Source organism: Lampetra planeri, unplaced genomic scaffold (genome assembly GCF_965212315.1).
Source record: "Lampetra planeri unplaced genomic scaffold, kcLamPlan1.2.h2 scaffold_1475, whole genome shotgun sequence".
Classification (NCBI taxonomy): domain Eukaryota; kingdom Metazoa; phylum Chordata; class Hyperoartia; order Petromyzontiformes; family Petromyzontidae; genus Lampetra; species Lampetra planeri.
In genome coordinates this window covers 5,316-27,849 of record NW_027614197.1, presented here as the reverse complement: position 1 = coordinate 27,849, position 22,534 = coordinate 5,316, and the positions used below count along the sequence as shown (strand labels likewise).

At 42.7% G+C, this 22,534-nt stretch overlaps 1 protein-coding gene across 1 annotated transcript; it reads right to left on the bottom strand.

Annotated features, from left to right (window-relative positions):
• Positions 1-224: 224 nt before the first annotated feature.
• LOC144739406 (sodium- and chloride-dependent GABA transporter 2-like) lies at positions 225-21,237 on the bottom strand (the record flags this gene model as incomplete). The annotated part of the gene is made up of 14 exons (XM_078622360.1): positions 21,045-21,237; positions 20,730-20,864; positions 18,943-19,083; positions 18,490-18,577; positions 16,901-17,033; positions 13,904-14,038; positions 13,633-13,736; positions 12,486-12,610; positions 11,453-11,565; positions 11,218-11,355; positions 10,996-11,098; positions 6,842-6,942; positions 3,080-3,250; positions 225-368 (listed from the first exon to the last, which is right to left on the bottom strand). Coding segments are annotated over exons 1-14 (1,824 nt in total), but the record flags the coding sequence as incomplete, so codon positions are not given.
• Positions 21,238-22,534: the final 1,297 nt, after the last annotated feature.

Below are 22,534 nucleotides of genomic sequence, written 5' to 3'. Positions count from 1 at the left end.
CCTCCAAATGTTGATTGAACAGATTAGTTGGTAAATGGAAAGTTCTCTGATCAATACTGCATAGTTACCAAAACGTGATGTGTCTCACAGTGTCGCTGAGTAGGTCTGTTGTGTCTGGATAATTTATTGCTCATTATGGTTTTTGAATATGCACAATTGTACAACTGGAAAACACACTAAACTGCAATTCAACCTTTTTTTTTAAAGTTTTCAGTGTTTCACACTTGCATTTCTATCTCGACTCCTCCACTTCCCTTGTATTCATTGGCAGCAGGAGAGGGAGAGCTGTTGGGGTTCAGTGGATACTGCTCAGGTTGCTTCGCCGTCTCGTGCGGTTTGTTTTCAGGCTGGCAGAGCTGCTTGAGGTTCTGGTGAGATAGTTTGGTAATGACATGTCAGTCCTTGTCAGATCCTAGTAGACACAAGGGCAGCCAGTGTTGGGAAGTTACATGTAACGCTGATACGTGAATTAATTCATTAAACATGTAATTAAACATCAGTTACAGGGAGTTACTGGAGACACACGTGTCATTACAGTGTTGTTTTGCATAGACTACTGTGTAAGGTGTTGTTTATCAAAAAGAACTAGTGCAAGAATGACGTTTTGTATGTTATGATGGAAGTCGAACGCAAACAACTTGGTTTTTCATTCTGAAGTTATATCATCGCGAGTTGTACACTCTGACTGCATTGCAATTGGAACGTACCAGTAGCAAGATTGTTGGCAACCATGCTGCCATGCCTTGGGTATTATAAGGACCACATGTCAAGTTAAGACAAATTTGATTTATTCAGCCAGTTGTCTCATGGCATTCAGCATTTAAGAAACCAAACAATCACATGGGCAAGTGCCGGGGGCCTTGACCTCGCGTATTACTTGAAGAATGTCAGAAACACTAAGGCAACCACAGGTGCCAACAGTCATGTAGAAAAAGTCCTGCCTGGTCAGCATTATCTTCCCACATTTTGAAGTACCATTAGCATTAGGTTCACATGGGTTTCACATGCTGTGGATGAGAGTGTTGTTGTCCAAAGCATGTGCAGCTGCGCCTCCTCAATGAGCATGCGCATTTGTTTATAATTGCTCCATTTGAGAGGGTTTTCAAGGTTGACTATACTGAGTGTAACATTCTCAAGTGTAAGTTATTAAAAGATTTTATTCCTTTCACCTCTATACAGCTCTCAGCCCAAGTACTGGATTTAAAGGTTTATACCACCCAAACACTATTAGTTTTATTTTGCAATAAAACACCTGTTTGGTTGCTCAGAATTGTATGTTGGGGTAACGGGTGACACCGGCATAACATGCTTCTTTATATAAAGACGCGATGGCTTTTGCCTGATCTGAATCAGAGATTTTAAAGCTCGGAGAGGGAACACCAGGTGCAGATAAAATCGTGAGAACTCGGACAATGCTTAGTATAGAAACGTCATGGAATAGCAGACAGAAGTAACTGATTGCAGTTTGTGGCCCACTATTTGGGATGTTGTGTTATCATATCAATTATTATGTAATCATAATTAGACTGCTGTTCTGAAAGGGTAGTTGTCAGCTCTTAAAAAGCATCATTTGCATTTCATACCAATAAGCATTTATGGTTTAGTTGTCTATCAACACTTACTTGTCCATTAAGGCTCTTTTACTTATTGAATTCACAGTGTACAATACCCATAATGTTGTTTGTGCATTCTGTTTTGTTCATATCGTTTTGACAGACCACCGCAGACCAATGTTCCCTCCGACTATTCATGTGTTTCATTACACAACACACAAACTCCCTGAGCAGTCCCTTGGACCACTGTCAGCAACATCAAATATGCGCACCATGGTCACGCCAGTATCACATCCATCCAATATTCATGGTTTATTCAGAGAATGAAATTAGAGCAATAATTTCCATTCGATTGCTTTGAATTAAGGAATTAGTCCACTTACATCGAAAAAGAAATTCATGTTCATGAAGACAGTTGAAAGTATAAATATTACTTTCACTATGGCTGAACATGAACTGCCAACTGAAAACACACTTTTTACAATAAAGCCCTGACCCTGACTATTGTGATGATGAGCTTGTATGTCTGTCTGCAGTGTCTCCTACTGTGTACTGGGTGAGAGAGATTCCAACCACATTCAAATGACCTTTGTGCTGAATGTTACACTTAGTCCAATAGTAGTCCAGTTTCCATTCAGACCACACTTTCCCTCTGAAAACTCGCTGGCTACTTTGGCTTCGCAACATGTTTTGCAGAGCAGACCTTTCTCACTCGATAAAGAAAAAATCTCACCCAATTTCATGTTTCACTCAACTTCATCGCGGCTACAGCGAAAACATCACTGGCTCTGTGACATTGATTAGCTGTGTGAATACGTATGTAAAACGCATCATCTCATTGGTTGACTAGTCACCTGTCACTTTTACGTCATACTGCAAAATGGTTCAGAATAAACTGGGATCAATTTCAATTCAGGTTGGATTTTTATGTTGTGCGCAGTAAAGATTTGCTTACTCTCTTACTAAGTCACCTTCGTTATCCTATTGCGTGCAGAGGAAATTTGAACTGATTATCCCGCCCCTCGGATTGAGCCCTACCGATGGTGTATGTCCAGACCAAACACCTTGATGTTCGTCTGGTTGCCTGGCTAGAATAATACAACAAGAATTGTATTATGTATATAGTGGTTAGCAACGGTTAGCTTTATCGCCTCATAACAAGAAGGTCCCTGGTTCAGTTCTGGGCCTGGAATGTTTCTATGTGGAGTTTTTATGCGCTCCGTGTCAGCGTGGGTTCTCTCTGGGTACTCCATCTTCCTCCCTCCTCCAACAACATGCTTAGGTTAACTGGTCACTGTAAATCACCTGTAGGTGTGAATGTGAGTATAAATGGTTGACTGTCCTTCAGCTGGTGACTGGACCAGGTTAAACCCTGGCGTTCACCCATTAACAGCTGGGACCAGCTCCAGAACAACCAAGACCAGTAGGCCAAAGCAAGCAGGAGACAATGATGATGATTTCATGTACGTGCGTTCATTGGCTTGGAGGATTCAGGCTTAAAGTGGATGTTCAAAGGCTGCTTTTACCTGCCATACTGTCCCTTTCATCTGAGTCACTTTAAAGATGATCCACAGTGGTACCACCAGCACGCAGAACAGCCCAAGAAACCAGCCCAAGGCATAGGCCCAGGTTGGGTAGACGTAGGTTTTGTTGAACTTCAGAGGGTTATATCTCACCAGTGAAAAGATGAAGGTGCCCTGAAAAACAAACAAAACCATCTTTGAAACATTTCATTGTCACCGCTGCTTTCACCATCAGTCACCAGTGTACAATATTAAAATACTCTCACATAACTGAGTATAATGTTTGAACATAACGGAACATCACCTGTTGTATGATGCACAATAATATAATTACACAAGGTCATTGTTATTAGTTATAATATTACCTGACCTATTTATCCCTCATGATTTACTTATGTGGAACCTTGAACATCTCAAGTTCAGGTGCGCGTCCTTCCCGTTTCAGTTCCATTCAATGTTATTTGTAAAGCCCAACATCACAAATTTGGTCACTTTCAGTGCTCTGACCCGCAGTCAGAGTGAGGACAACTTATACAGGGAAACGGATGAAACCAAATAAAATGTATTCTGTCCCTGTGACAGACAGGCCAGTAGTTGGTGTTGAATGTGAGAATGAAAGTATGAGGTGTTACTACAGAGCAGGTGTCAATATGGTGGTCAGCCATAGGGTCCAATCGGGCCCCCGGGATGAATGTGCAAGAGTGAAAGTGACATAGTGACATCATGCAAAATTTCATTTAAAAAAAAAAACTGTACTGTACCAAAGATCATTGATTACTCTTCCTTCAGAGCCCCACTTCACTTTGTGTGGTGAATCAGTTCAGGTCTGGATCACTGCACATGTGGACTTGATGGACATTTAAAATCATTTCTAGATGTTGACAAGTTGTTTTAATGTTCATAGTAGAATACCCTAGTTTCCAGTTCCATATCGCTGTTTTCTATTTTGTTCTATTTTGTTTATAACTGTTGTTCTTATTTCTATGTTGTTATAGTGTTATTTTATTTTAGTCCTGAGGTCAGATTGGGCTGAATGTGGCCTTTGAACTAAAATCAGTTTGACAACCCTTCAATAAAGGAAGGAGATTTATCTTTAAGGTCAAACTTCTTTATTTGATTTCGTAAGGGGACTAATAATTTTGACCATAGCTGTATGCTCTACTGTGTGCGCACACACCCTCAGCAACCATTATTGGGGGCCATAAACTTGTGTGTTTATAATTTGTGTGGACAACATCTGTATAAGGTAAAATTAATGTTTGAAGGTTTGCTGATTTGAAACAAGAAAAAAGAAAAAAAATGCATCGGTCAAAATAATTAGCCCCCTGACAACTACTAGTCAATAGTGGAGCCTTTCTGACCCAACAACAACCCATTCTGGTAGTTTCTAACCTAAGTTGGCTCTTGTGTCCTGAGGGATTTTAGCCCTCTTGGTAAATTGTTCATGGGGTCTGTGTGTGTGTGTGTGTGTGTGTGTGTGTGTGTGTGTGTGTGTGTGTGTGTGTGTGTGTGTGTGGTGTGTGTGTGTGTGTGGGGAGGGGCAGAGCTATGTCTCCTGCCCTAAACGTCCCCCTTTTTCATTACTACACAGTGACATTCTTATGGCAGCTTAAAGGTATTGGGCAAACGTACAAATGTGCTGCCTGTGCCATTCATTCTGGTCAAGAGAGAAGGTCAACTTGCGACCCATTGATCGCAGGAATTTGTTATTTGTTTTTTTCCCAGGCAAAATCAACAGTCAAAAGGACAACTTTTCACACACAACTTGAGTTATGGTAGCACAGTCCAGAGCAGCTTAGTGGCGTTCTCATTTAAATTTGTTTGAATCCAACTTATACTGAGCAGTGTAGGGGAGTAACTAGTTACATAGTTTAATCACAAAATAAACATAATTGTCTTCAGTTACATAACTGCAGACAAATGTATAATTAAATAATGCTTACTTATGGAAATATTCATGATTACACTGTTACTGAGCAAGTTCTGCAAAGATGGCTATATGTTTTAAAATTGGATTTGGTCAATATTTTTGTTGTGATTTAATATTTGAAAAGAATTATAGTGATGCTCAAACGCTGGCACATGGTCAACAAACAGTTGAGAACATTCAACATTTACAAAAATAATCAAATGTAATAAATTACATTATCTTGATAAAATAAGTTTAGTAGTTACACTATCAATACATTTTTCACATATTGTACACAGCAAACCAAATGGGGGGCATGGTGTCAATGTCAATGGGCCGAAGGATGAAAATCATCCCATGAACCTTTCAAATGTATTTGGGGCAGGGTATGATAACAAATTCATTTGACCCGGTTTAAAGTACTCAACAGGGAGCCCCAGACTTCTCTTTCCCTGACGACACCAGCCAGCTCTGACTGAGGGATCCTAAGCGTTACCAGGCCAGGCTGGAGATAGAATCCCTCCACCTGGTTCTTGGTTTGCCCCTGGACCTCTTCCCAACTGGACATGCCTAAAGCACCCCTTGAGGGAGGCGCCCAGGTGACATCCGAACCAGATGCCCAAACCCCCCCCAAACTGGCTATTCTCCACGCTAAGGAGCAGAGGTTCACCCTATGAGAACACTTTAAACATTTTCAAACAGAAGGGGCCTCTGAGGAGCTGCCAAAGCCAATGTCAGTTCTGTTTTTTCTCATAAAGTTGGTGTCTTCATTCTTCATGCTGTTGAAAACCTGACCTCCATAATATGCAAGTTTCATAAGATGCAGATTTTCTGAACACACTGCCTTTCCCCCAAGTTTAGTGTAACTCAGCCAAGTAGTTGTTCTGCCAGACAGACAGTTAAGCTTATCTTCCTCGTCTTCTCCTTACAGAGATTGCACAACCTCAACAGCTGAGTTTAATTTTGGTCTGCTGTTACATTACGCACAGAATTAATCTGAAATAGCAGTTAGTGCAGTTAGGGTTTGAGTCTGCACAGCTCTATCAAGTCTTGTCTGATTCTTACCCACTGTCTGTCAGCAAGTTTGTTTTCCTTCACACACTCCCACATGGGATAGAGAAGTGAGATCAAGGGGAGGTACCGAGGGCAAGTAGATCATATTTATTCTGCAACATGTCTTATGTTTCCAGAACTACACATACCATACTCACATTGGCTATATGAGATGATACAAGCCCCCCCCCCCCCCACTTGGTGTCTCCATCACCTCACCATGGGAAATATTGTTCTTCCCCCAAAAACTGAGACACTAAAGTCAGATTCTCACAAAACGTTATCAGCCTGGTCATGAATAAATGTCTGTCTGCAGACAGTGATCAGCTGTATGTCGCTGTATGGCTCCTCACTTGGCAGTAGTGGTGAAGACTGGATGATACATGAGAAAAGACTATTCCATTCCGTCACTCGTGACCATCAGTGGGTACTGACATTTGAACCAACTGTCACATTAAGAGTTTCAGGTCAGGCTCATGCTAAGATAGTTACCATTTCGTTCTTCTTACTTGTAGTTGTGGACACCCCAGCTGTCTACTGGCTTCAAGTATGAGGTACTGTATATAGATTGGACTTTAATCTAATGTGGGAGCTTATTTAAGTATAAATGCTTCAAGGTGGCATGGTTTGCCACAAATGTTGCGTTGTCAACTAGACACATAGAGGGCTATAACAAAGTGAGATAATCAGCTGTTATGGAGTTGATTGTCAAGGCTCTTTTCACAGTTTGTGTTGTGATCATATTGGAATCAGATTGCTTGGAATGCAGCCTGGAGCTGTGTCGGTCACATCATTTGACTTACCAGACAAACAGCAGGGGTAATATAAAGCCAGCAAATCTTCATTAGTGGCCACGGCCGATAACCGATCATGTCTTCAATGTTGTCATAGAGCCGGTCTGCACCTGGTCATGAAGAAGGAAAGTAAAAAATTTAGATTGAAACCAAGATGGTAGAAGTTGAAGAAGATGTTCTCAACAGTTGTAAAAATGGTTTGGATTTTTTAAAATCGATTGAAAGTACAACTAATTCATAATGATGAGTCACTGAGGATCATATTCAAACAAGTAATGAGCTGCTCATGATAATGTTGGTTTGATGAGTGTCATGAGAAAAACTGTTGTTGTGAATTGGTGCGAAACGAATAAAATCTGACTGAAATCTGATGTGATGTTCACTGGCACTGATCTCACACTTGTCTGCTACGGATCCTTACTACTTCAAGTATTGATGGCCAATAAATTACGTGACACAAGGTTACATGAATTCCTGCGATCCGTGCTTTGGGTAAAGAATCCCCGTTCAAAAGTGACGTTTTCAGTTTGTAGTCCTCTTTCAAATACTTTTCTTATATTTTGTATAGATTGTTTATGACATGTTTACACCTGTACATATTGTTGATACTGCATGCTATTATAATTTTTCCCTAAAATTAGAACTCTGCTGCTATCACAATACAAGAGTTATATTATATTATTTTATCTGAAACACATTTCAGTGATGGTGAGTGTTGGGTCTCCCAACTACATGAAACCATAAGCAGCTTTATACATGTTTTTAAGTTTCTCAGCCAATGAATAAACTTTCACACCCTTGATGTCTGAACCAGTACTTCAATCTGTGCCTCAACAAGGCTGCATGAAGAATGTGTGGAAGTGAATGTTTAGAATTCTTCTTGAGTCTTTTGTATTCATTCACATTCAAATAAAGAGACCAAACAGATGTCCTCAGTTTGGATCTAATGGCCTTCAGGCTTGGATTAGCTTCAGCATGACTGATGGGAGGAACAGAATACGACCAAATATTTGGCACAGTACCACGAGCCTGTGTTACATGATCAGAGTGCATGCAAATTTGTAAGGGCGCTTATGCAAAAAGATGTTTTGGTCCTGAACATAGTTTTAATTTATGCAAGAATGAACTCATGCATCAAGAGTTAAGTGAATTTAAATGTAGTTAAAACTATGTTCAGGACAAAAAAAAATGTAGTTAAAACTGTTTGTCAACACAGAACTAAAATGGGGTTAGTTTCCCATCATTTCCAGAATAATTTCAAGAGGCTGCCTCAGTTTGCACAACCTGTCATGGAAATTTTTGGTATTGAAAACCAAAGATATACAATGTCACCCTATGAAAATAAGAACCGATGTCAGATTGAAACAAACAAAAAGCACAAAACCTGAACCAAATCATCATGAGGACCCGACTTACAGTTGGGTCGTGAAATTCACACAAAGAGGGTTTGAGTTTCGGGTCCCTTCACATAATCTATCTCGCACTTATAATGCTAAGATCTCACCCCAGGAGGATCATAGTGACCCTGTGACCCTGTGACCCAGGTCTCAGGTGACCCTGACAACAATGTCGGGACCCGAAACCTCAGACCCCTGAGTAAACAACACAATTTATTGGGCTTTTCACAGCTCACGGCTTGACCCGACTCAACTCCACTTGACTCTATTACGCCCAGACTGACGTAATAGAGTCACCTAGTACCTGGTATAATTTTTTTTGTACCACCTCTGTCAGGTGTACCAAGCAAGCCAGGCTGCTACTGTCCTCTGATTGGTCCCTACAGACAGAGGGACGTCCTCTGATTGGTCCCTACAGACAGAGGGACGTCCTCTGATCGGTCCCTACAGACAGAGAGACGTCCTCCGATCGGTCCCCACAGACAGAGGGACGTCCTCTGATCGGTCCGTCCTCTGATCGGTCCCTACAGACAGAGGGACGTCCTCCGATCGGTCCATCCTCTGATTGGTCCCTACAGACAGAGGGACGTCCTCTGATCGGTTCCGTCCTCTGATTGGTCCCTACAGACAGAGGGACGTTCTCTGATTGGTCCCCTACAGACTGAGGGACGTCCTCTGATTGGTCCCTACAGACAGAGGGACGTCCTCTGATCGGTCCCTACAGACAGAGGGACGTCCTCTGATCGGTCCCTACAGACAGAGGGACGTCCTCTGATTGGTCCCTACAGACTGAGGGACGTCCTCCGATCGGTCCGTCCTCTGATTGGTCCCTACAGACTGAGGGACGTCCTCCGATCGGTCCGTCCTCTGATTGGTCCCCTATAGACTGAGGGACGTCCTCTGATCGGTCCCTACAGACAGAGGGACGTCCTCTGATCGGTCCCTACAGACAGAGGGACGTCCTCTGATCGGTCCCTACAGACAGAGGGACGTCCTCCGATCGGTCCCTACAGACAGAGGGACGTCCTGCGATCGGTCCCTACAGACAGAGGGACATCCCCCGATCGGTCCCCTACAGACAGAGGGACGTCCTCTGATCGGTCCCTACGGACAGAGGGACGTCCTCTGATTGGTCCCAACAGACAGAGGGATGTCCTCTGATCGGTCCGTCCTCTGATCGGTCCGTCCTCTGATTGGTCCCTACAGACAGAGGGATGTCCTCTGATCGGTCTGTCCTCTGATCGGTCCCTACCAGTGATATTGATCCAGTTCTTTATTCCCTAATCATGTTCTCATTGAACAAGTCTGATGTGTTAAACACACACTTTGTCTGTCATTGAAGAACAGACATATTGGTGGTTTTTGTCTCGTTCGAAAGAGACCGCAACGGTGTGAGAACTCTGTGTTGGCGATCGTGTCCTGCTCCGTGTGTTTTCTCTCGCACTTTTTGTCTTTGTTTTTATACAAAAATCCCCAAACAGTCGCAGCTTCTCCATCGCCTCCATGTCCTCCATGTCCCACATTGTTTATGTGTTTTCTATCACAGTAAAACGCCGTCACGGCAGTTTCGCTCAGCACCCACATCAAAGAGGTACTGAGTTGTAATGGAAAAGCGCCTTCAGAACCAAAGCCGAGTAGACTGTGTAGAGGAAAAGGTCCATAAAAAAAGGTCATTTTCAGATGAGTGGAAAAACATCTTGAAGCACACAACCGGTCCAGTTGCTTTGGTATGAACCCAGCGGAGCTGAATTAGTTTACCATGCCACGCTAGAATGAAATGTCAAGGTTTATCCAGCAGAGGGCAGCATCTACCAGCTGACAGGAAATAATTGTTTTTCTATTTTTCATGAGGGGCCAAACTTTGTGCAGTGATAAACTCCAATTCGTAGCTATGAAAAGCTATATATTTGCACACACCAAATATTCCCTGAATATTCCCTTTGCCAGTGATATGTACTGTATGCCTAATAACAGTAATTTAGAATTTTTTTTTTTTACTTTTCATCAGGATGCACATTACCAAAAATGTGGTTGTAACAGAAAATAAAAGTTATGGTAAAAGTTTTTCCCAAGAGCTGCTGAATGTTTTTTGCGTAATCCTCTTTACAGGCTAAAGAAAGAAGTTAAGTTTAATTTGCTCATGAAAACACAACTTCCTTGGAGCATCATTCACTTTCAGCAGTGATTTAACATGTCATCTGCTGATGTAGAGACTGAAAACACAGTCCATTTTTAAAAGGAACAACTGAACTTTGCAAATGCCTTCATAGTCTTTTATAAATATTATCTTCTTTTTTTTTGTGGAGGGTGACAGCCTCACCTATTCCTCACACCTCATTCAAATGAGAGCTTTGCGTCACTCATTTGTTTGAACAAATGTGTGTGTGTTAGACAACTATGGTGAACAGGCAGTGCCACATGACGGCAGCCTGCATGGGCAGAAAATGAGAAATTCAACAAATTGACACACATGACTCAATGTCTTTGTGTCAGATTGAATATTAACACACATTAACAATCCTTCTTAAAGGGAGGGAGTGTAACTCTGAGCTTTGAATCAAATCAGATGATCAGAATGACAAGAAACAACAGGAAGTGTTAGAAACATAAGAAATAAATATATATATATATACATAATATATAAATAATAATAGAGCATTGGCAGAGTAAAAATAGGATTTATCAATATTTTGTCATTTGACACATTTGTTTCATTTTTTTTCTGAAATCCACTTTCACCCAAAGCACAAAAGCACAAGGACTTACCATAGATCCATCCGATTGCTATCGACTGGCACACTGAGAGGAGGAGAAGGTTGTTGCCACTGCAAACATAGTGGTCAAAAAGTTGAAGGAAATACAAGCCCCCCTGTTGGAAGACACAGGGTCAGTGGTTACTGCATGACAGACAAAAGTCTGATGACACACAGAACTGTTTTGTTTTTTTCATTTTAAGAAGTGAAGGGAGAAACGTAGAAGGGCTTTCACCTCAGTGACAAGAAGGAGACCTAGAAAGAAACAAACAGAGCAAAGACAAAGCAGCAGCAATTCTCGACGATAAGCTCGGCGAAAAACTGTGGGGAACATGTCCGTCACCGAGGTCATCAGGCACTCCAAACTCACAAACTGCCAGAGACACAAACAAATACACAAATGATGTTCCTATAACAACCACACTCTAGTGTAAAACTAACTTGTTGTGCTTAAAATGTTTTCATCTCACCTGTGTGTCAGCACCTAACAGGATGACCATGATGAAGAAGCATATGGCCCATAACTGAGGTAGAGGCATCATGGCTACAGCCCGGGGATAGGCAATGAATGCCAGCCCAGGTCCTGTGTGTGGACACATGCTGTCATCTCAGTTCGCAGAACAGACACAACGTTGTCTATGATCCCACAATGGTGATCACCCTCACCATCAAGATATGAATAGACAAACAGAATCCACCTCTTTTTGACCTTCACAAACCAAGTCTGACAGAAGGATGCACAGTGGGAGTGTTTGCCACAGTCCAACTAAATTCATATCAGGTCATGATGCTGAGGCCAGCAGGACGCCATGACAACCGTGTGTACTGCAACACAACTAAAACACTAATAAAAGCTACTGAAGGCGAGGTTGGAGGTTGATAAATAAATACGTTTTAAAAAATGTAGTCAGTATCAGTGTAAACCAGCTGCATCGTGTACCTGAGCAGAGGTACAAAGGGACAGTTTGACTGGAGAGGTGAAAGGCAGGAGACAACAAGTAGGCCAAGAGGTTGTCATGGAGACATAATTTGGCAATTACTTTACAAGGAGTGTTTTGTTGGAGAAAATCATCGTGCAGCTTTGCTTTGAAGTCTTCAATTCCAACTATCATAAGTTTGTAACTGCTGTTCCTGTGCAACTGTTTTAGAAACTGACAACCAACTCACTTCTCCTCCGCTCTAGTTTGTGTGGTCAATGAGTTCACTGCACACATGTGGACAAGGATGGACATTGACTGTTTGATTCAGTCATTAACTAAAACACTGTATTTGTCCTTTTCAGACTGCTGCTAAATGGGATGGAAATTACAAACAATTCAAAATATGGATTGTAAAAAGAGAATTAATTCATTACTCTACTTCTTTGCACTAAAACCAAGGCAAACATGGAGTTGTGATTTGTAATTGTACATTATCCTACTGTCATTACTGTCATTGTTTCAGTCCTCACATAATTCAACTGAAATGAAACAGTAGCGTAGAGGAATCCGATGGAATTCTCACCTGAAGCAGCCACTTCAGATATCGGCAATCCTTGCTCATAGGACATAAATCCTAAAACTGAAAAGATAGCGAATCCTGCCACAAAGCTCGACCCACCGTTCACCAGACACAGAACAAATGTGTCCCTGGGGGCAGAAACAAACATACAGTATGAATACATGAAATGGAAATACGGCAGGGACACTGAGGTGAGACACTGAAGGTCTTTGGAGAACTTTGCAGCTGGTTACTCTCTTCACACCCACAATACCCACAGTGATGTCAATGGACAAACGTTGGTTATATACGTAGTTCAGATACTGACACTGAGTTTGTATTTGTTAGGGTTAGTTACTGTCATGTTCTCTGGCAGCTGTGTGAGCTTATTGTGTGATCTGCAGTGGTGTTGTTGTTATTCCAGCCACTGAGAAGAAGATGTTGAATCTTCTATCATCCAATAATTCACCGTAATGGACGTCACAATCAACCTGTGTTAACTGACTTGGTTTGAACTGATGAAACAAAGGGGGGGATGGGTCAGATCCAGGACTTGGTTTGTGGGAAAAGAATATGGAAACATGTTGGCAGAAAGTGAAGGCCACCATGGAGCCTCCTACTCAGAGGTTGGGGTATTCTGCTGGTTGCAATCTGTATGCTCACCACCAGATGCCACTGTCTTTAGTCAGAATACATTTAACTTGTCAGATTTGTTCCTTTCTCAAGCCAGCATCAAATGTAACAGCAAATATTTGACAAACCAAATCAAGAGTTCAAATCAAAGACTTTCAGATGCCAATATACCTCTGAGACAGGGTGAGAATTATCCAAGTCCACAGTCGGGGGAAGAGAGAACAGGGAGGAGCATCGGGCCTGAACACTCATACCAACCCAAATGAAGAATTTTACTTTTAGTTTGTTTATTTGTTTGGGTGTATTTTGTGTATTTCCGATGTTTTTTGTGGGTGTGACCCTGTGTGCTGTCCCGCCAGCTGTGCCGTTAATGTCTGTCTATAGCAATTCAGATCAGATCAGTTGATTGAGACACAGCAACCATTGAAAATGACTGTGTGAAGGAGTGAAACACCAATAGACAGCTGACCTCAGGTCAGTCTCCCTGACGTGCTTAGGATGCCTTCATGGTGCAACATGTGCACTAAACCAAACTTACTTGTAACAGTTATTGTTAAACTGATTGTAACTGCCCAGAGCTGTCAGACTCCCCTGACAAATCCCAAAAGAGAAAAGGACTTGTGCCCCTGCGTCCATCCAAACCTGAGCACACATGAGGGGGAACGAGTTGAAGGTAAAGACAGGAGACTGGTGCATTCTTCTTACACAGTTCTTGAATTTTTTTTGTGGTACACGACTGAGCTTGCTGCTCTTCTTGGTGGCTATGTTGATTTGTTTTTCTTCTTTATACTTAGAGCTTTGTTACTTACTTGAGGGTCCACCAACCTTGTCGGGTCAGGATACAGGTAGAAGACTATGCCATCACGGGCCCCCGGTAAAGTGAGTCCACGAACCAAAAGAACCAGTAACATCACATATGGAAATGTGGCTGTAAAGTAAACGACCTGTAAATGTGACACAATGAGAGGTTATTGCTTCTGAAAATGCAGGGACCTGTGTCCTGTGTCCATGCTGGGATAAATTTTTTCCATCTGATGTATTCATTGCTCTATTTCCAGGGGTTCCTTGGTAGGTTAAATCAATGGCAGCTTGAAGACATTTCACCATTCATGTGCTAAGTTGGGTCATTGATAGGGGTGTGACGATACACTCAGCTCACGAGATGACAAGATACACGATATCGGCTTCACCAGAACCAGACGAGGCGATAGTTTCACATTACTTTTAAGAAAATTAAAGTGACAAAATGTATCAGTGGACAATGACTTTTTTATTGAACAGTACAAAACAATGCAGCATTGTTTTGTACTGTTAAACTACTGTTAAAATTAAGGATTGAACTTCTTTCAACAAATACATTTTTTTGAAAAATATATCTATTTTTTTTAAGTTGCAAACAGTGGGTCTCATTCATGAAACATGAACAGCAGAACGAATCTGTGTGTAAACTGAACATGAATCCCAGCGTTCATCAGTATTTCAGTATCTCTGATCTTTTCATAGCTACTAACTAACTAGCTTCTAAAGTCTGAGTAGATTTAAGAACACACATAAATACTGTTTGTCACTATTGGAAGTGACCATTTGGACATATTGTCCTGTTATGTTCTCTATACACAGATATGACAAATACATAAATGTACCATTTGTTTAAATTAGTTGGTCATGATCAGTTCTAAGATCCAGATTAGGTTGATGATTGTGAATTATCTACACAAATCGACTCAGTCGTTACACGTCCTTGTAGCTCGATGGCGTGATGCAAACATGCTGATGTCCTCGGTGCCACAGACTGCGCACATACACCTCAAGGCTCCATCCTATGATGAGTTATTCCCGGTGATGACATAAACCGGGGAAACTTTCATTCCCTGAATGTCTAACTGATCTGTGATACAAGGTGTATGGTGGGACGCGTGGTGCATCACAGATCAGTTGGCCAGACGGAGCCTTGATGTGTACATGTTCAGTCTGTGGCACCGATGACACCGGTGTGCAACCACGCTGAGTCTCTGCATCACTTCTGACTGCTGTTGTCACAGGGACATTTGATGAACTCTGGCATCAGTTACAACACTGTGGACCTCTGCAGGGAGGATGCAGCTCATAGATAGACGAGAAATGCTGCATCTGTCACCAATCTCCCGTTGGAAGGTCCCTGTGGCCAGAAAACCAAGCACAGATCCTGCTGTGGATGGCATGGCTTCGGTCCAGATGTTGGTTAGAATGGTTGATATCCTTTTGATCTTGAAATTCACATTTTCACCATTAAAGTTTTGTTTTGGTGTTGGTGCACAATAGTGTGTATTATACATACTGAGAGCAGCAGCATGTTAGTATATTAATATCATCATTCATGGTCCGTCCTCTGGTCGGTCCCTACAGACAGAGGGACGTCCTCTGATTGGTCCGTCTTCTAATTGGTCCGTCCTCTGATCGGTCCCTACAGGCAGAGGGACGTCCTCTGATTGGTCCCTACAGACAGAGGGACGTCCTCTGATTGGTCCGTCCTCTAATTGGTCCGTCCTCTGATTGGTCCCTACAGGCAGAGGGACGTCCTCTGATTGGTCCGTCCTCTAATTGGTCCGTCCTCTGATTGGTCCCTACAGACAGAGGGACGTCCTCTGATTGGTCCGTCCTCTGATTGGTCCCTACAAACAGAGGGACGTCCTCTGATTGGTCCGTCCTCTGATTGGTCCCTACAAACAGAGGGACGTCCTCTGATTGGTCCCTACAGACAGAGGGACGTCCTCTGATTGGTCCGTCCTCTGATTGGTTCGTCCTCTGATTGGTCCGTCCTCTGATTGGTCCCTACAGACAGAGGGACGTCCTCTGATTGGTCCGTCCTCTGATTGGTCCCTACAGATAGAGGGACGTCCTCTGATTGGTCTGTCCTCTGATTGGTCCGTCCTCTGATTGGTCCCTACAGACAAAGGGACGTCCTCTGATTGGTCCGTCCTCTGATTGGTCCCTACAAACAGAGGGACGTCCTCTGATTGGTTCGTCCTCTGATTGGTCCCTACAGATAGAGGGACGTCCTCTGTCTCTGATGTCTCACTTGCTGTCACACTTTCTGTGATAAAAATCCACAGTCATAATGTCTCCATCTCCTCCATATTCTTTATCTGCAGTCACGGCAGTTTAGCGCAGCCGGTGCTGTGACGTCAGCACCCACATCCCTCGGTCCCAAGGGGGCTCTGCGATTTTTTTTTCATACCATCAATGATTTAATCTCGCAGGATGGTCCGAGATTTCGTCACACCCTTAGTCATTGACTAGTCAGTTTAGATATGAAGAAGCTTCTCAGATCCCGTTTGTATTTATTATTTGATGCTACATTTTGATCATTTTAATGAGCAGAATTTAAGTATCACCAGACTCCTCGTTTGGAATCGTATGAAGATCAAAAGTATAAAAAAAATGCAAGTAGCTCAGGACATAGTCTGGTTGTTGAACCTTTTGAAATTCATCATAAATGTTAATGGAGAAGGTCTTCGTTATACTAATGCAGCCGTTAAAAGCCAATCTCCACTGGTTGGATGTTGGTCCAAAGGAACCCGAGAAAGGAGCAGTGCATCAATGTGAACACATCTTAGTTGGATGAAATGTGGTGAAAGCAAAGCAAATTGAAATAAAATGGTTCCATGTGGGTTTACCACATCAATGAGTAAAGGAACTAGTTGACATTTAAACGTAGGATTGAGGTCGTTTAGGTCATATGTGGTCATCGTGGTTAATGGTCTTCTCTCTCTAACAACACTAAGGAAGACACACAACCAGGTGGTGTCTGAGTGTGAGTGTCAGACCTTTCCAGTGGATCTCACTCCTTTCCAAACGCAGAAGTAGCACAAGATCCAAGCTAGTAAAAGGCACAAGGCCAGCTCCCACCTCAGGCTACCAATCTCCTCAATCCCTTTAGAGATACCGAGAACTCGTCTCCTGAAAAAAACACCATATTGCAGAAGTTGAGACAAAAAAAATGAGACAGTGAAAAAAAAGATGGAAGAACAAAATCCTAACCATGAAGATTGCTCAAGACAGGTCCCATGATAAAATCTGTTGTGGCTGCTTGAGAGCCAAATCTAACTTGTCCATGTTCTAGGATAGTTATCTGCATGTTTTCTATCGAGCCTGAGTTTTCAGAGGAAGTGTGGAAACATTCGCTCTGTTTTAATTCATCTCACCCACATACTCGGTGCTGAGTTGACAGACGTTCCTCGATGCATCGCAAAGATTATAACTGAAGATTGGATCTTAGTTGTTATGCAATGTCCAGCAGTTTTTTCTTTTTCTTTTTCTTTAGAAATGTGTTTTGAACATGTTTTTTTAATAATATGGAAGTCATCTGCTTGTTTTCAGCTTACCAGGTTTCAATATGAGTTGACTGTCAGAGCAAGGTGGAAACACTTTCATTTCCTGTTCATGCCTTTTTGCTCACACACTGCTGCGTTACAGGCTGTAATAGGTGCATCACAAAGGCCCTATTGAAGACTGGATACTCGTACAAAAACAAGCTGAAATGTTTGTCCAGATATAATGGCAAAATAATTGCCTTTTTTGGGCTGGTCTATACTCACAGGAAGATGACTTTCATGGTTGTGCAATGTCCTGTAAGCAGTGATTCAACAGCTCGGTATGTTCCTGACCATAAAATTCACTTTGCCTGTCTGCAAATGTATTTTGATGCCCAGCACAGAGTGCACAAGTGGGAGGAGAGGGGCAAAGGAGAAGGACTAATATGCAAAAGAAGCAACACAAAGCATGTTGGTGTTTTGGTTGAAACTGAGTCTGAGTCATGTGATCAGCAAGAAAATGAACTAAAAGCATGTAGAAATCAAACATTCTTTCTGCAAATCATTCATCCAACTCTCCATTTTTGACAGATTCTCCCTAACAGGGTCACATGGGATTGGCTGGAGTCAGGGCCAGAGACTGGACTGATCATCAGTCAATTCCAAAGAGATACAGACTGACAAGATTCACCCTCGCATTTCTACTCACAGAGGGTCGAGGTTGCACATGATTTGTTATTTTCTAAAAATAAAAACTATTGTCGGTGTCGGTGTGCTGTGTTACCTGTTCAAATAAACTGTGTTCTTTCTGGATTCAGTATTCCTCTGCAACACTGTTCTCCAACATTCTTTTTTTAACAAAAGGTGTTTCATATTTCAAATATGTTGCAGTGCTCTTATCATTGCAGCCGCTAACTGAGATGCCAGCGCCAACCGTCCATTTGAGTCACGTGTCACTGTGATTGGCCCAGCTGTTGTACCATGTGATGTGACTGACAGATTGACAAGGTATTTTCTGACTTCCCCCACCCATTGTCCTCAACACTCATTTGTCCACGTTCAGTGTTCAGGCCCCTGAATATAGGATTCAGAATGTTACTTACTCCCAGAATTCTGTAGCAGGTGTTGTTGCATTTGCAGCTGCTGTCCAGTTGGTGGACATATTTGTTTTATCATATTCAACGCAAAACTCTGAGAAAAAAAGGAGATTTTAGGAGACATGTCATCATCAAATTCAACTGATGCTTCACATTTGTTAGTCCTTTTATGCCTTTCTGGTCTCGTTAGCGCACCCACAATGTGAACAATTCTGCAGGATTTCAGCTGAAAATGCTAAAAGTGAGAGCTGACACAAGTAAGAACACCACACAAGTCAAAAGCACCTCACCCAACTGCTGGAATGGGCCATTTGGGTTGAGTAGATCATTTACTGCAGCAGCTTCACTTATGTGAAGGTTGATCAGTAAAAACGAAGAGTATAGCTGCTAACGAGTGTAGCTGCCTTTCAGGGGATATACCGTATCTTTCTTTCACATTCCTGCTGTCTGGGAGCCTACCCGTGTTCCAGGGGTTTCTGCAGCTAGCCCATGGAACCTCAACACTGAAGGAGGAGAAGAGGTAGAAGAAGGCCCAGGCCTGGATGACGATGTAAGACACCGCAGCATAGGCAATGACTATCTGCGTGGCGTAACCGATCCCTGAGGAGACAGACAAGGTGCGGTCAACATAGGTTATTTGATCACTGGAGTAGAGCATGCAGAAAAGATGAGCAAGACAATGGGTTGAGGATGGAGTATGGGTCATCAAGCAGTCAGAAAGTCCTCAGTTTGAATCCCAGGGGGCAGCTGGGATCAAACAGTCACTGAACGGCTCCTGTTCAACTGGCAGGACCATCTGGTGCAAAGTTAAAGATGAAGATCAATCATCTGGGATTGACAAGGAGCAACGCTTTCACTAGATGTTTACAGCTCAGGGGTCAGCAGCCCCCTGCTCCGGGTGTGCTGTGGGTGTCCAGGTGGGTTACATGCAGAGGGCTCTCTTCTTGGTTATCGTTGTAAAAGTTAGACTCGCACGATCAGCTGTGAGCGATGGAGGAGAGGAACAACTTCCTCGACGTTCCGTTCAGATGGGAATGTAGGTCGTCCTATTAGTTTGTCATGAACTCGCTGTCGACCTTGTGTGCATGTAAAGGCTTTAAAGTCCATCTGAGGGTTCTCGGTCTCCTCCTGCCGTGACAGCTGCCTTGGCTGAGGGTAAAGTTCAGGTTCTTGCTGAGAGCGACTTGCGTCTCATGTGTCAAAGTAAAAATGTCAACATCAGATTCTTTTTTTTCTGAATGTTTTCGGTCATTTTAGGCATCTCTTATCAATGTAATGCTTGTTCCGCTACACTGAAAGACTTCAATACTGGACAAAGCTTTTCACCACCACCACTGAAATCATGAAAACATAACCTGGGTTCCTGACGATGACTGATCTGTGGTCCCCAATCACCTTATCAGCACAATATGGCACTTTATCTGGCCTTCATCCTTGGACAGTGGGAGGAAGTGGAGAAAAAAAAGAGAAAAACAGAGAGGGGGTGGGCGGGGGGAGTGCATACTTCCACCTCTACTACCACTGCCAAGATAAAAGTTGTCTCCAGTAAGAAGATGATTATATAATACGGTATGTGTGTGTGGAGGTAATGACTTTCACAGCGTCCAGTGTCCAGTGACAGCCTTGTTCAGTTTCATCGGGATCCACTCACTATCATTTGCATCTTGTCCTTTCTGTATAAAAGGACTTTGTCAGAGGGAGAAGGACTCACAAACAAGGTTTTTGTTGCTCTTCACTGGAGTCGCTCTGCCTCATGGCTAACATGTTGTCTGTTCATCATGTGTTTACGTTGGACTCTTCGTAGCGGGAATGTCACAAATGACACTAATAATGTCAACAATGGCTCCACTGTGTTCGAGCCTCCCAGCGAGCTGGAGCAGTGAGCCAGAATGTCTAAACACCGAAGCAGCTAAATGGAACTCGGCATCAATATTTATAGGCTTTCCACCATCAAAATGTCCCCTGTGAAACTGTGAAGGCACCTGGCGTGCTGAGTCACTCGGCTTTCTCAGGGTTTAGTCACATTCACAAAGGCACAGAGGTATCGACTGTGGGAGTGAGATTCAGTCGGTCCATTGTGCTGTCTGTCTTTTGAAACGAATGAAGGTGTCCTTGTTCTCACCAAACACTTGGTTACAATTCTGCATGAGTTGGATGTTTTGTATTTCACCAGTATCCGATCCGTTTGTGCAACACATAATTCTTCGTGTACGTCAGGTGTTTATTTCGCTGTCGTCGTCACTGACCTTCAAACAAGGGGCAGAAGTGCCGCCAGCATGTGATGCATCCTTGAGATGTGTACTGTCCCATCGCTGTCTCCAGGAGGAACATGGGAATACCACAAGCCAGGAGAAACAGGACATAGGGAACCAGGAACGCACCTGAGAGAAACACAAGGGCAACAGAAAAAGGGCAACAAAGTGTTGATGTGTCACAGCACCGACAGTACAAACATCACCGCTTTGGATCTTTACCTCTAAATAGTTTTCCCACATCAACATTTTGATGAGCTGCATATAAAAACATTCCGTTTTTTTCCCTCACAGGTAAGTTGTGCTTACCTCCCCCATTTTTGTAGCACAAATAGGGGAACCTCCAGAGATTTCCCAAACCAACCAGGGTTCCTGCCACAGCCAGCAGGAACTCCAACTTATTCGCCCACTGGCCACGGTCCAACAGCTGAGTCTTCTTCACCAGACTGTTATCTTTACCAGGCACCTCAAGGTTGTTTCCTTTAAGGATTTTCCTTGACATGGTCAAAAACGATAGCAGTTAAGTCACGAATACAATCCAATCTGACCTGAAACGCCTTCTTCCTCCTCCACATGTCTAGAACAAAGACTCTCAAATATGTGTAGCTCTGGTCCATGAGAGAAAACTACTCAGCTGACTATTTTTGGCACTGCTGGTAAGCTCTGTTAATTTATTTGTTGAACTTGAGCTTGCAGGATTACCAGGAATGGAAAGTTTTCACCAGAAAGCTGAACTCATTCGAGCTCGTTTCAGAATTAAAGCGATGCATTCAGCAGTCCAGCATTAAAAAAAAAAACAGCGAGTACTTACCCCTCCATCACAGAGCCCCCTCCCCCAAGAGTTGCTTACAGCAACAACAGACTGATCAGTATTCCTCTCGGCTGGGTTCACCACAGGATCTCTACACAAACATGTCATGAGCAAAGCTGGACTGAGAAACAAAGTAGCTCTGGTTCCCTTTGGCTCCTCTGCAGCCAAATTATTGTCAGATTGGTCCTCACACCATGCCGTCTCACTTGAAAAAAAAAAAAAAAGGGTTTGGCTCTGACAAAGGCACAAGGTATACCACTTCCCTTATGTATTTTTCCACTGAGACAAGAGCAGCTTGACTGAGATTAGCACAGTTGCTAACAACTAAACCAAATCAGCTGAGCCGTCTCTGCTGTGTCAGTGGCTGTAAACAGGCTTCAGTTGTCTGCCAACTGGGAATTTGTTGCTGTACGTCATAAATCATGCAAGAAAACCAAGACAACAGCAATAGCCGTGTTTGTATGCAAACACATTCATTTCAGGTGATTAAAACCAGTCGTCTGACTTGTTTTACTTCCCTTTTTTGTTTGCACACACCGAATTGGCATGTCATCTGATGACAGATGCCGTTTGTGTTCGACCATCTCTGGCTTGATCTTTTTTTTTTCCCTTGTTTTGTTCTCATGCACTTCCTTATCTCAGAGATCTTTTACACATCATTTTGCACTGACTTCCCTCTTCCACTTTTATAGCCCTCAGCATTATTGCATCTGTGCTTTTATTTTGGCGCTTTAAATCAACCAATCTCTCTTATCTCGATCTTACAGAGTAGATATGATATGATGTATTAAAACAATATAAACAATGATCATGACAATTGATTTATTGTAGAACTACTTTTGCCTGGTTAAAGTGTCTTTAAAAACATTTTTTCCAGCAGCTGAAACTTCCACAGCCCAATTAATTTGCTTCACCTTGCGCGCCAAAACGCGTGAAATTGATTAAAAAGCGAGTGCTACTCACCAGCGATCAGGTTCTGTAACTTTAT